Source organism: Bradysia coprophila, unplaced genomic scaffold, assembly GCF_014529535.1.
Source record: "Bradysia coprophila strain Holo2 unplaced genomic scaffold, BU_Bcop_v1 contig_143, whole genome shotgun sequence".
NCBI classification, from domain to species: Eukaryota; Metazoa; Arthropoda; class Insecta; order Diptera; family Sciaridae; genus Bradysia; species Bradysia coprophila.
In genome coordinates, this window is record NW_023503415.1 from 681,810 (window position 1) to 696,512 (window position 14,703).

Below are 14,703 nucleotides of genomic sequence, written 5' to 3' on the forward strand. Positions count from 1 at the left end.
TGCGGTAATTACATTGCTGTATAAAAAAGGAGATATAACAAAGCTTGTTTGTAACTCAATTGTTTCCGAGTTCTTCGAGTTCTCTTTCCTAAAATAATAATTGAAGATAGTTAATTAAACTCCCTTTTAAAGCACTACATTTGATCTTACCAGTAACTGATGACTTCTCGTTATCTGATTCACTCGATGAAGAGCTGGATGACGAGCTGGAGTTGGATGACGAACTGGAGTTGGACGACGAACTAGAGTTAGATGAGGAACTGGAGTTGCACGACGAACCGGAGTTGGATGACGAAGTGGAACTGGATGAGGATTCGTATCCAGACTTCATCGGGGTACTTTCCAATTCTACTTCAAATGCGACAGTTAAGTTCTCGTACTCCAATCCGATTAACGGATTAATATTTTTCGCTGATAAACAATTTCGAGATAAACATCGCCGTTAGTGGAACATTCTAACATCACAGACCAAAAGTCGCTTAACAACAAAATATTACCTGGCGTTAAGCACTACTCGTTGGCATCAATGTTTGATGGCGATTCGATTTGAGGATTCTCGACTTCCACATCCGGAACGACATCGAGTTCCATATCTTTTGTAAAACCAGTAGAATGGCTAGTTCGATTCGATTCGATTGCCGGATCAGCATTTTTCACTGAAAAAAATTATTCAGGATAAGCAACACCGTTTCATGTATTTTGAAATGGGCGACGTTATTCGCAGATGTTGCGAATAATGTTTCTTGATGACTATTTGCCGAATCTACCAATAGTGTTTCTTGAGAAACACTTTTCGCAGAATCTGCGATTCCAAGAATCACTATTCGTAGAATATGCCGAGGGAAAATATCTGAAATGAAATCTCACCCGGAGAGTAATCCTTATTGGCCTGTTCATTTGAATCCCACAAATTGATTCGAGTTTCCACTTCTTCAAGCCAGTTCACAGTCGATGCATTACGCTCACCAGATTTGAAATCATGGCCAGTAGACGGGGAAATGGGTATTTTTATTGAAAATGAAAAATGGAAAATTTCGCTGTAATCTTAAATACCGAGGGAAAATATCTGAAATTAAATCTCACCCGGAGAGTAATCCTTATTGGCTTGTTCATTTGAATCCCACAAATCGATTCGAGTTTCCACTTCTTCCAGCCAGTTCACAGTCGATGCATTCCCCTCACCAGATTTGAAATCTTGGCCAGTAGACGGGGGAAGAAGAAGAAGAAGAAGAAGACAGGGAAATGGGTTTTTCTACTGGAAATGAAAAATGAACAATTTCGCTGTAATCTGAAATACCGAGGGAAAATATCTGAAATTAAATCTCACCCGGAGAGTAATCCTTATTGGCTTGTTCGTTTGGATCCGATGAATCGATTCGAGTTTCCACTTCTTCCAGCCAGTTCACAGTCGATGCATTCCCCTCACCAGATTTGAAATCTTGGCCAGTAGACGGGGAAATGGGTTTTTCTACTGAAAATGAAAAATGAACAATTTCGCTGTAATCTGAAATACCGAGGGAAAATATCTGAAATTTAATCTCACCCTTCCTGGCTTGTTCATTTGAATTCGACGAATCGAATGGAGTTGCCACTTCTTCCGAGTCCGAAACGTAATCAGAAACGGATTCAAATGTATCATTCATTTCTCCAGAATTTAACTCGATTTCACTTTCAATAGACGTTGGGTTTGCTGATCCGATGGTTTGTACTAAAGTAAAAGTTTTAACACACACGAAACACTCTTGGAAAAATATATGAAATGAAATTTTACCCTGAGTAGACATCTCGTTGACTCGATCATTTGAATTCGATGAAAAGACTGGAGGTGTCTCTTTTCCAAGGTCCACAGCCGATGAATTTTCCTCACCAGATTTTAAATCACATTCATTACATGCGGAAATGAGTCCTCGCACTGAAAAAAGAAATGAATTCATGAGAAATATCGTTATTATAACCTCTCTTCTGATCTCTTGACACTTACGTTTCTCACTTCTTGCCGTTTTCAGATTCAGAGTCTGCAATTGCACCGAGCACATCAGTTTCGGTGAATTCTGATCCGGTGGGGATGCTACCAGTTTCGGTGAATTCTGATCCGGTGGAGATGCTACGTTGACTGGGTGGTACGCTGTTAAACAATATAGAGCTCGTTTAGCTTTTTCATTTTCTGAGTTGAATTTGAATTTGTTGCTATTACCATTTTTGTGCACGTCGATTAAATGTATGCGAAACGTGCCAACTTCGAAGTATAGGGTGCCGTTGGTTTTCACTCTGATTTGAGGAGTATATTTTTGGTCACAGATTGGACAAAGAACTATAGCATCAAATTTTTCTTTGCCATCTTTAGCTATAGCCCTAGTCAGATGAATCCAATCGGGAATCCAATTCAACGGTTTGGACGAGTAATGGGTCTGCCACATCCATTTTGTTAAAATTTTGTTTAATTAAATTAGGAAAACACATTACCTTCGCGAATGTTGAAACATGCTCATGAAGAAGCTTTAAGCATGTTTTTGTTAATTGTTTTATTCCAGCTTCTATCACGCAACGCATCTCTTCGGAAATAATGTGTGGCAGCACTACATCTCACATCGGACGCACTCATCATGCGTATTAAGTTTAGTTAAAGTTTAGCAACACTGCATGTCATTATCAGCTGACAATTGGACTTTGGATATCTATTGTCTTATTTGTATGTAAACATTACCGTATAAAACCAAGTGCTTTTCATAAATAAAATTATTCCTTCTTGTGGATTCAAGAAACTAGTTTATTCTAATATCTTCCCACAACTGGTGACCCTCGACATTTTTCGTCTTTAAAATCATTGCGCAGTGCAAACAATACGTTTCAACTGCTGTTCAGAAAATTCGTTGCTTTCAAGTTCAACTTAAATTTTCTCTCTTATCACTACACTTGCATATCTACTATGGCAGATGGTGATAATAACGATCAACCAATCGGAGAAACTCCAATGGTTGTTCCTATAGTTGGTAGTGGAGGTAACTCTGATTTAGGTAATGGAAATATTCCACCGGTTAACAATTCGGTGCAACGCATCCAGCTAAAAATACCGCCATTCTGGAAAAAGAACCCACAGCTGTGGTTCATACAGCTGGAAGCGCAGTTTACTACAACAAACATAACAACCGAACAAACCAAATTCAATCACATCGTAGGTGTAATTGAATCGGATATTCTCGATTATGTTAGTGATATTGTACTCGCTCCACCTGCGAGAAATCAGTACCAAGCAATCAAGGCCCGCCTTATCAAGCAATTCACTGCTACTGATCAACAAAAACTCAAAGCTCTCCTCGAAGAATTAACCCTCGGAGATATTAGACCCACGGATCTTTTACGTAAAATGAAAGTTCTCGCATGCAAGAAGGTAGGTGATGAATTCCTTCGCACCTTGTTTTTGCAAAGATTACCAACTACAATTCATACATTCCTCGCTACGAGTGTAGCACCTATAGAGGAACTAGCACAATTGGCAGATCAAATGTTTGAAGTTACTCAGTCTTCTTCTGTAAGTGTTCAAGAAGTCTCTAGTCCCTCAAACGACCTTCTCGACGGTTTAGTTAACGTTGTCCATAAGCTGGAAGACAAAGTCGAAACTCTCACACAGGGTTTTCGCAGGTCTTGGAATAGTAGTGGACAAAAATCACGAAACCGATCGACGACGCCGGCCAAAGCGTCGAATGTTAAACCAAATAAACTCTGTTTTTATCACAAACGTTTCGGATCCAAAGCCGATAATTGCTCTCAACCCTGTAGCTGGGTTAACAGAAAGTCTAAAGAAATCGGGCAGCCAGCAGTTCATACACTCACTCAGGGCCCCCTCATTAATCGACTTTTTGTTACTGATAAAAACTCAAACAGAGATTTTTTGGTAGACACGGGCGCCGACATTTCTGTGGTCCCCCCAACGTCGAAAGAAAGGCTCAATGCTCCATGTCTGTTTAATCTCTTCGCAGCAAACGGCTCTAAGATTAGGACTTACGGAAGCAAATCTATAACGCTCAATCTCGGTCTTCGCCGACCGATAACTTGGTTATTTATCATTGCAGACGTGCAATCACCAATAATTGGCGCCGATTTATTAAAGAAATTTGACCTTTTAATCGATGTTAAAAATGGTAACCTAATCGATAACGTTACAACCTTGCCTATTCAAGGAAAAATCAAACAGGCTAGCATTGATATCCAAGTGAAATCTCTCACAAACATAGGAATCTATCATGAACTAGTACAAGAGTTTCCTTCGCTACTCGATCTTTCTTCTTTTAAAAACCCGTTGAAGAAACATAACGTTCGTCATCAAATCGTCACGAACTGCCAGCCTATTTTTTCTAAGTCGCGCCGGCTTAACCCAGAAAAGCTTAAAGTAGCCAAAGCCGAATTCGACAGGATGCTCGAACTTGGAATTTGCCGTCCTTCAAAAAGTCCATGGGCTTCTCCATTACATATAGCGCCCAAGCCATCCGGCGGTTGGCGACCATGCGGTGACTACCGCCGTCTTAACGCTCAAACCTTACCCGATCGTTATCCGATTTCTCATATCCACGATTTCAGTAATTTTTTGAATAGAAAGAAAATTTTTGGAGTAGTTGATTTGGTAAGAGCTTACAATCAGATTCCAATGGCTGATGAAGACATTCAAAAAACAGCTTTGATCACTCCTTTCGGACTTTTTGAGTTCCCTTACATGACATTCGGGTTGTGCAACGCCGCTCAAACTTTCCAGATTTTTGTCAACTCCATCATTCAAGGACTCGACTTTTGCTTTGCGTATTTGGACGATATTTTAGTCGCATCAAGAGATAAACAAGAACACCTTGAACATTTAAGAATCTTGTTCGGTAGACTAAATGATTACGGTGTCGTAATTAATGTCGACAAGTGTGTGTTCGGCCAAAAGGAGGTACGTTTTCTGGGCTATTCAATCGACGTAAACGGAACTAAACCTTTACAATCAAAAGTTTCCTCGATTGTTAATTTTCCACTACCGGAAACAATCGACAAACTCAAACGTTTCCTCGGTATGATCAATTATTACCGTCGTTTTATTCCTAAAGCAGCTCACATGCAAATTCCATTGCTAGACTGTACGAAAGGTAACAAAAAGAACGACAAATCGGTAATTGAGTGGAACCCTGAGCGCCTCGGCGCATTCGAGCTATGTAAAAAGGCTTTAGCCGACGCAGCCTTGCTCGCCCATCCATCATTTTCGGCTAGTCAAACGTCGCATCCCAGGCAATCGTCAGCAAAAAATCGCCAATCAGTCGTTCAACGTTCAATGCAGGGAACACGTGTTTCGGTTAGGCAAGCATCGGTCGCCGTTCGTCAAGCAGCAATTCCAATCAAGCGCCCGACAAGACCGTCAGCCCAACCCGGTCGATTTTGCTGGTTTCACCGACAATTTGGTCGAGCCTCAGTGAATTGCCTACCACCTTGCGATTTTGTCGATCATATGCCACAGCAGCAGTCCATGCGTAACCTGGCAACAATTCAGTTAACACCAACATCACATCCGCATCAACCGACCGTACCGATCATCGCACCAGCATTGGAAGCTCCGGCTCAACATACGTTTTCACCGCCAAAACCGACGCCAAGAACATCGGATCAAAAAGCACCTGAAAAGTCAACCGCCATGGAAATAGTCAATGCAGCCACATCCAAAGTGGAATCCCGTTTCCCGTTGGAACGCTCTCCGAAAAGAGGACCCTCTTTCTCATCATCCGATTCTGGACCCGAGTCACCGAGCAAAGCACAAAAACCAGACGATTGGAACGCACCGGAGGATAAAAACGACGAAGAAAGTTCATCAAGTTCATCATCCAGCTCTGAAGAAGAGAACGAAGAAAACAAATAAATTCTAGCCTTTCTCGCTACAAATTGTCTGCTTCAAATGAAAAATTTTCAATAAATTTTTCAATTCAGCACAGATAAACACAGAGTTTTTTCTTTTCTTCTCCTCAACGCTTCTTTAAAAGGGGGAATCCTGTGGCAGCACTACATCTCACATCGGACGCACTCATCATGCGTATTAAGTTTAGTTAAAGTTTAGCAACACTGCATGTCATTATCAGCTGACAATTGGACTTTGGATATCTATTGTCTTATTTGTATGTAAACATTACCGTATAAAACCAATTGCCTTTCATAAATAAAATTATTCCTTCTTGTGGATTCAAGAAAATAGTTTATTCTAATATCTTCCCACAAATGCAAGTTTCCTTAACTTCATTAGTTGATCGGCTCAATATTGAAGTATTCTAAAGATTGAATGATTATCTTGAATTACCAGATTGCTTCAATAATGATGATAAATTTTACAATGTAAAGCAAAAACTATTCAAAACATTTGAGTGGAGCGTGTAAAAGACATTTAGTGTTAAATTTACCATCTCATCACCACTGAAATTTTTGGTCGAACATTGCATTGCATTGCATCAAGTGATTGACTGTTTACCTAGAAGCGTGCCAAAATATTGGAATTATTTAATGAAAAACAAACCGAAAGCATTTTCATCTTCTTGTGTGGTAGTGCAGTCTCTCGTTCTATTTCAGTGGCATTACACTTCTTGCGTAAAACAACACTGTTCTTAATGACAGCATTGTCTTCAGTGGTAGAACTGTCCTCGCTGGCATTATACTGCATTTAAATCAAAATTATGAAAATGTTAATAATCAGAGTCTTGCACATTTTCAATTTATTGTTAAATTAGTAGATGAAAGTTTAAAGTAGCTCGGATGGAGTCGTGCACCTAGGACACCATAGGTCGAGTAAATTGTAAGAGAAGATAATAATGTGTTATTAACAATTGACTGAAGAACTAAAAGTAAAGAGGAAAACCCTCAGCAACACAACGTCCTCCTGATTAAATAAAGAGGAAAAATTTGCTTCTGCCAGACGTGTGGGTGTGTGTGTGTGTAATAACATTTTAATTTAACAAAACGAAAGAATTTTTATTGTAATAAGCCGCTGATGGAGAGTTTGAATGAACAGTGTGGGCTTCCACTTAAACTCAACGTTATTGTTATTTTTTGAAGTTTGAAGGGTGTTCACATGGTTTTGGGTGTATATGTACTTGTAAGACAACTACATGAAATACAAGGCTTTTCTGTGCTTAAAATTATGCCGATAATTGAAAATTAATGTTCAATGGTGACTGCGAAAAATAACTATAAAACCATTCCCGAGGAAATTCTGACAAATAATTTTTAGACGTTGTCGAAACTACAGCAACTTCAAGATATAACTTATCGAATAACTTCGTTTAACCAAACATTTTAAAACTGGCTGTTTTACCACTAGTAACCTAAATGTATACATCATTTTTTTTAGTTAAATACACTACTTGTCCTATTATTTAAAAGTAATGTACTATAATTAGCAATGGGACATAAGAAGCCGAGTAATATACCTAGGTTTTGTTTCAAACGTGCTGTGAAAAAAAGGTCGTGGGTTCTGCCCAGTGCTGCCGTAATTTGAAATTGGAAATTGTTTTTCTTCCGAATTACGGCAGAGTAGCACACTACAACATACCATAACACTGGTAATCTAAAGGTCCGTTGCCAGTTTCTTGTCTCAGTATTATTGGTCTTCTGGTGCAGAAGTGCATTGTTCTCAGTCTCATCATCAATATTGAAAATCAGATACCGAAAAGCTAAGGTGTGGAGGCATTTCTCCGACCTAAGCTTGAAAGAAAATGGACTATACTTATATATTTATAGATTGTAAATTCTCCTTGATGTAAAATAAAATTTTAATTTTATAAAACTCTGGCCCCAGTATCTTTTCTGATATATTTATGCAAATTTTAAACATAACTTACAGACATAACTTATGTCTCTCTCTAATTCATTAACTCAAAGTTAACGTCGTCTGCTTCAACGCTATGCATGTATGTACGATCACTTGCATCAAAATGTTGGAGTGGATCCTGTGTAGATCAATCGTTGCGTCCTTAAACAGGACGTTTGGAATTCTAACGGTAAAACAACATTGTTCGTTGTTGTTTATTTTTTCAAAAACAATATGGTTTTTTAAAAAATTTTTGTTCATTGTTGTTTTTTTTTACCCAACATGTTGTCATTGGGTTAAGGGCGCGATACAAGTTTCAGTAAAAACAGCGCGATCAAATTTAAGATACACCAGGTTACCTTGAGAGGTGCGTCACAAATTTCGTTTTTCAAACTATGGAATTATGAGCGCTTTGCTCTGGTCATGATTCCATACTTAGATTAGCACAATATAATATTACCCAACAACAGTTGGTTTTCGGTTGCTTTCTCAAAAAAGACGTGGTTTTTTCTCGCTGTTTTTTAAACCAATACGTTGAATCGTACTCTCTAATGTAGTGAAATGGATAGGAACGGATAAAATCTTATTGATCTGACACTGAACTCTACGAAAATGGAACTTTTCGAATGCCTACGATAGGCTGTTGTTTGCTGTAATTAATGGAATTTACCTTAGACTGGATCCATTTGGCATGTTCTTTTTGGAATTGTAAAATTGGTCCCAAATACTGTTTCTCTGAAGCTAAACATTAGATGGGTATCCGTAAGTTCTTTTAAGTTGTGGATTGTAAGTGCGTAGCTCGTCAGAAGTTGTGTCATCGAACTGCACTTCCACAAATCAAGAAGTTCAGCCAAAGTCAAGTCGTTTTTACCTATTCAAAAAAATTAACGTATCATTTGACATCATTTTTCGAGCTCTATAAGCATAAAATGTAGTCGAATACTTCTAAATCACACTTTAACTACATCGTGGTGATCAGCTAAACAAGAGGTGACTGATGCTCAGGGCCGTAACTAAAAATGAGCGTGGGTGAGATCATATAATGGAATCTTCTAAGATCATCCACAGTTTGCAAAAAAGATTGAACTGTTGAAAATAGCTACCCAATATACTGGTATATTGTTACATTCTAAAAAGTTTCGCTTCAATATGAACACAAAATGTACTTTTAGGAGCTACAATCAGACACAGATAACATTCGAATATGCAGAGCGTTTGCAGGTTTTGGTCTAGCTTATCATTAAATATATAATGTCAGGCACACCGACGTGGTTTATAGAAAAGTTTGTAGGTTTCACACGACCGAATCAACTTAATTTAGTCATAGAAACTTTTTCCTCACACCCGCTAACTTTATAACGTCACGTGAACAAATGCTAGTCATCTTATATTATTATAACCGTTATTAGTAAAAAACTTGAAACTAGGCTTGAAAAAGGTTAAATTCAGGTTAACCAAAATCAACTAAATCCTAAAAACCTAGGATCCAAATTATTAGGTTTCGGACGTGGGTCAAAACTCGAAGCAAAATGAGAATTTCACAGTTCAACAGTTTACAGTAACTTGTCAATTGAAAAGGAAGAATCTAAAACCTGACGGACCAGAAGGTCCAAGAACATAAAAAAAAACAACCTATACTAAATGAACAACCCATAAGTAATTCATGTAAAGAAAAACAACCGGGAACAATTCGTATGACATATTAGGGCTGCTCTGACTCCGGGGAGTGTGGGATATTGGGCTCAATGAGGTGTTTTTCTGGTCCGGAAGGCTTAAATATTGGACCCATATCTTTTTTTAGAATTTTAAAAAATAGTTTAGGCATGGGGAGCGAGGCGTTTGTACAAATGTACGAAAGCGTTGGTTAGAAGAGTAAAAAAGATATACACCATCATTCTCCTCTCTTCTAACCAACGCTTTCGTACATTTGTACAAACGCCTCGCTCCCCATGCCTAAACTATTTTTTAAAATTCTAAAAAAAGATATGGGTCCAATATTTAAGCCTTCCGGACCAGAAAAACACCTCATTGAGCCCTATATCCCACACTCCCCGGAGTCAGAGCAGGCCTAATGACAGATATACTTTGGGTGTGTGCTGGGTACGTCGATATGAGTCACACTAGTCGATGCTACAGTATGAACGTATTTAATGTTAGTTTTCTAATCAGGTCAACTTCAGGATGACCTGATAGGCTAAGACTGAGACATTTTAGAGAATAAGATTTGATTGTCCCTTACCTGAAACACCGATACGTTATTTATTCATTTACTAACCATCTAAGCCCTATTGGTACTATAGAGTAACAAAGTATTACACTTGAGTTATCGAAGTTTAGGAGTAACGAGAATTAAGGAGCATCGAGGTTATCTCTGAACTACGGTCTAGCTACGGCTGAGGCTGGTACAGGTACAACCACTAAGTATAATGAGTTTTGGAAATTACTATTTATGGTGTTACGAACCCGTGAAAATGAAAAATCATATCGGAAAATAAGCAAAAAAGGAATTACTTACGACTCATCTTCGAATATAATTACTCTTCGTAGCTTTGAGAAAACAATCTTATATTTCACGCACAAAAAATCTTTTTGTAATTTCGAGAAAACAATCGATAGTTAATACAAACTTTACCATGTTTTCCACAAATTTATCTTTTCTCAAGACTGTTTGGAACATTTAGAACTCTGTAGAACAAGCACACGTAACGGCTTGAGTCAGTTTTAAGGTTCAAAGACATTTTCTGTAATTTTTCAAGAAACCATGAATAAGGTAATCGTATCATGGTTCGTGCTATTTGACAACATTTTGAGTTTGAATATTACTAGAGTGGCTGATATTGATTGTTTATACTTAGATTCGGTGTTAAACTAAAGTTTGTTCCTCAGGCTATTAAAATTTTTCTTTGTAAATTGCCAACGAATCAAGATCCCTTTTTGACAGCACGAAATGAACAGCTTTATGCAGTAGCAGCTTCATTACTACATATAAAGGTGCTCAAGTAAGTTCCGATACCTTAGTTGCACGAAAAGTTTTTTTGAAATTTTGAAATGGTTCGCCGATACAAAATTATTCAAAGCGGGCAAAACAGCATGTACTTGATAAATAGTCATAGTGGAGGTTACCTACTCTACTGCAGACAATACGGTAGTATCAAAGCCTTCTCTGTTCTTCTTCTTTTTCAGCCTGTTTCTATCCACTGCTGGATGTAGGCCTCTCCAACTTCTTTCCATTTCGTACGATCCATTGCCATTTGCTGCCAGTTTGTACCTGCAATATTCTTAATTCCGTTTGTCCATCTCTCTGGTGGTCTACCTATAGCTCGTCTTTTATATGGTCGCCAGTTCATGATCTTTTTGGTCCAACGTTCGTCTGTCCTTCTTGCAATATGTCCCGCCGGGCTCCATTTCAGAGATGCTATTCTTTCCATGACATCAACGACCCTGGTTTGTTGTCGAATCCATTGATTCGTCATTCTGTCTCTGAGTGTTATTCCGAGCATACTCCGTTCCATGGCTCTTTGTGTCACTCTCAATTTATCTTCGGATGCTTTTGTTAAAGTTAACGTTTCCGCTCCATAAGTGAGCACTGGAAGGACACAAGTGTCGAAAACTTTGCGTTTCAGACTATTATTCATTTTGCTTTTGAAAATTAGTCTGAGTTTTCCGAACGCTGCCCATGCAAGACCAATCCTATGTCTTATTTCTGCAGTTTGGTTGTCCAGACCTAACTTCAGTTTATGTCCTAGATATACATAGCTGTCAACTCGTTCAATGACAGTGTCACCAATTTTGATTTCTCTATCGTCCCCGATGTTGGTCATGACTTTTGTTTTCGATAAGTTCATCTTGAGGCCAACTTTGCTCGCCTCTTCACTTAACTGTTGTAGCATAAGCTGAGCCTGACCTAGATTCGCTGCTATCGGTACAATGTCATCAGCGAAGCGGAGATTGCTCAGGTACTCTCCATTTATCTTTATTCCCATTTTACTCCAGTTTAACTTCCTAAAAATACTCTGCAGAATCGCCGTGAATAATTTCGGTGAAATGGTGTCACCCTGCCTTAGACCTCTTCAATTCTGAATTTCTCCGTGCTCTTATGAAGTTTTATACATGAAGTAGCATTTTTGTACACATATCGAATTGTGTTGGAGTACCTTGAGTCTACTCTACATTCGTCTAATGCGTCCAATATCGACCATGTTTCCACTGAATCGAAAGCTTTTTCGAAGTCTATGAATAGCAAGACTATGTCGATGTTGTATTCACGACACTTCTCAATAAGCGTTCTCATCACCTGCAAATGGTCGTTTGTGCTGAAACCAGATCTGAAAGCAGCTTGTTCAACAGAAGTCGAACTTGTTAGTGTTCCTCTTCGTAATGATTTTCATAAACAACTTGTAGAGTGTTGACAATAGGCTTATGGGTCGGTAATTTTCCAGCTTTGTTATGTCTCCTTTTTTATGCAGCAATGTAATTACCGCATTTTCCCAGGCTTCTGGTACTTCTTCCCATTGGAGACATTGATTAAACAAAGCCGTGATTGCCTTTAATAATGAGTCTCCACCTAGTTTAATGGCTTCCACTGGAACACCATCTTCTCCGGGAGACTTTTTGTTTTTCATCTCGGCTACTACGGTCTTGACTTCATCAACAGTTATGTCGGGCATATCCTCCGATCCCACGTTTCTTATGATTGGTCTATCTTCGGTTTCTTCCGGTGGGCTCTGTCTTGCTGAAGAAAACAAATTCTCATAAAATTCTGTTGCAATGTTTAATATCGCATTTCGATCCGTTTGGATCGTTCCTGTTTTGTCTCGTAGTTTGAAGATTTCTTTTTTGGCGTTTGTCATTTTTCTCCGTAGGACTTTCATATTGCAGTTAGCTTCAATTATGTTTTGAGCCAATTGGACATTATATTTTCTTTCATCTGATCTCCTTGCTTTGTTGATACTTTTAGACAGGTTCCGGTATTCCACCGAATCTCGTCCTCCGTTTTTTACCAACTCTGCTCTGCTTGCGATCAGGTCTAATGTTTCTCTGCTGAGTTTTGATTCTTTCCCTTGGACGGATTTGCATTTGGATTTCATGAAACCCATTATTGTATCGACGATTTTGGTATTCAATTCGTCCAATGTTTTACATTGATTGTTGACGTTATCTAATTCGGCAGTCATTTTCGTAGCAAATTCTTCATTTTGTGTGTAAAGCCGTTGTACGTCAATCCTTTCACTTTTCTGAACTAGTTGTGATCTTTGAAATCTGGTATTTAACGTGACTCTTGCACGAACCATTCGGTGATCACTACCGGTTGAAAAATTGTTTAGGACCGTAACGTTCTTAACGGTTGACTTACAGCCAGTTATGATGTAATCGATCTCATTTTTCGTTACACCATCCGCACTAGCCCAAGTCCATTTCCGTTGAGGCTTTCCGGGACCACCGTGCCTATCAAAGTGCACAGTGCCCGACGGGGTAGTGTTACTCTTTTTGAACATTCTTTTCCATAAAGCTTTGCCGATTCTTTTGAACCTATCTGAGCAAAAGGTTATTCATCCTTTAAAAGCTTAACCTAGTAGCTAATAAGAATTCTGGGATCGTTCTATCCTTTGGCTTCCTGATCGTGTTGTTTCACCTCAACGTTGGTCCCTTAACCTCAATTTTTTCGGCTTCCAGCTCACGATTCATTCAACCTTAAGATTGATCTATCTAATCCTATCTTATTTACTGCTACGTCCTCGTTAAACTTCATTCCCTCCACTCTTTTTCAAACTGGCTTGGGACAGTCTTTGGCGGTGTCTTTGGTCAGCGCCTGCGGACCTTTAATTAAGAAGACACTTATTGGTGTTTTTGTGTTTTGGAAAATGTATTTTTGTCTTTCAAAACCAAATCGCCATAGAAAATGCAGTAGAAATACACTATTTCTTTATCTTCTTCTTAGCACTCTTCCAGGGATGAGCAAGGCGAAAGTTTGAATCTTCACGGAAGTCATTTGGAATAACTTCTTCTTCTTCGTTTTCGTCTGCAAACTCGGAAAATTCTTTGTCGACCCCCTCAATGTAGATACGTTCTTTGAAGTGGTTTTGCATATTTTCGTTAAACGTTACCGCTTCTAAGAAGTCGACTACATTTTGGTGTTTTTGAAATTTCTTCGTCGCCGCTTTAATTTTTTTGTTCAACAATTTCATGTTCTTGTTTCTTTTGGTTTTTTCGAATATTCCACTCACCACTGATCGGAGCAGTTCATCGCTTTTATCTGCCTCCACAAGTTTCAAATTATTAATCAATCGCCATATATACTTACTTACTTTACCGGCGCTACAGCCACTTGTGGGCCTTGGCCTGGACGAGAATCCGGTTCCAGCGTGCCCGGTCATTCGCTGCACTTTGCCAACCTCTTATTCCCAGCGCCCGAAGATCTGATTCGACGCCATCTATCCATCGCATTTTAGGGCGTCCTACTCCTCTTCGCCCTTCTGGATCATTTCGGAATAACATTGAGGGGGCTCTGTTCCTGTCCATGCGTGCTACATGTCCTGCCCACCTCAACCGTTGGACTTTCACCACTGCCACAATATCCGGCTCGCCAAAATCACGTTCAAAGTTGTATCGTCGCCGCCACCTTTCGCCTTCACGCATCGCTCCGAAAATAGTACGAAGGACCTTACGCTCGAACGTTAGGAGCAACTGTTCATCACTTCTCTTCACCGTCCAAGATTCGCATCCATAGATCAGAACTGGACGAATGAGCGTTTTGTATACTTGGCACTTCGTTTTCTTCGATATCAACTTTGAGCGTAAATGTTTGATTAGACCGTAATAGCATCTGCTTGCCGCCATGATTCGTCTTTGGATTTCAGGTGTATTATCGCCATCCGAACGAATCAGCGCTC

General features: G+C 39.1%; 1 protein-coding gene and 1 long non-coding RNA gene across 4 annotated transcripts; both read right to left on the reverse strand.

Moving 5' to 3' along the window:
• Positions 1–2,551, reverse strand: LOC119074178. 3 transcript variants are annotated; one of them, XM_037180174.1, is made up of 10 exons: positions 2,464–2,551; positions 2,195–2,408; positions 1,982–2,125; positions 1,772–1,912; positions 1,544–1,708; positions 1,328–1,468; positions 868–1,255; positions 498–656; positions 151–411; positions 1–88 (listed from the first exon to the last, which is right to left on the reverse strand). In XM_037180174.1, the coding sequence occupies exons 1-7, from the start codon at positions 2,548–2,550 to the stop codon at positions 1,179–1,181; spliced, it is 969 nt and encodes a 322-aa protein (XP_037036069.1). In that variant the 5' UTR covers position 2,551; the 3' UTR covers positions 1–88; positions 151–411; positions 498–656; positions 868–1,178. The 3 variants fall into 3 exon arrangements, with proteins under 3 accessions (XP_037036069.1, XP_037036070.1, XP_037036068.1); XM_037180175.1 differs by having other exon boundaries at positions 868–1,252; positions 1,328–1,471; XM_037180173.1 differs by having other exon boundaries at positions 1,328–1,471.
• Positions 2,552–14,114: 11,563 nt separating this feature from the next.
• LOC119074181 lies at positions 14,115–14,368 on the reverse strand. The gene is made up of 2 exons (XR_005087152.1): positions 14,206–14,368; positions 14,115–14,152 (listed from the first exon to the last, which is right to left on the reverse strand). It is a non-coding gene; the product is annotated as an uncharacterized LOC119074181 (long non-coding RNA).
• Positions 14,369–14,703: the final 335 nt, after the last annotated feature.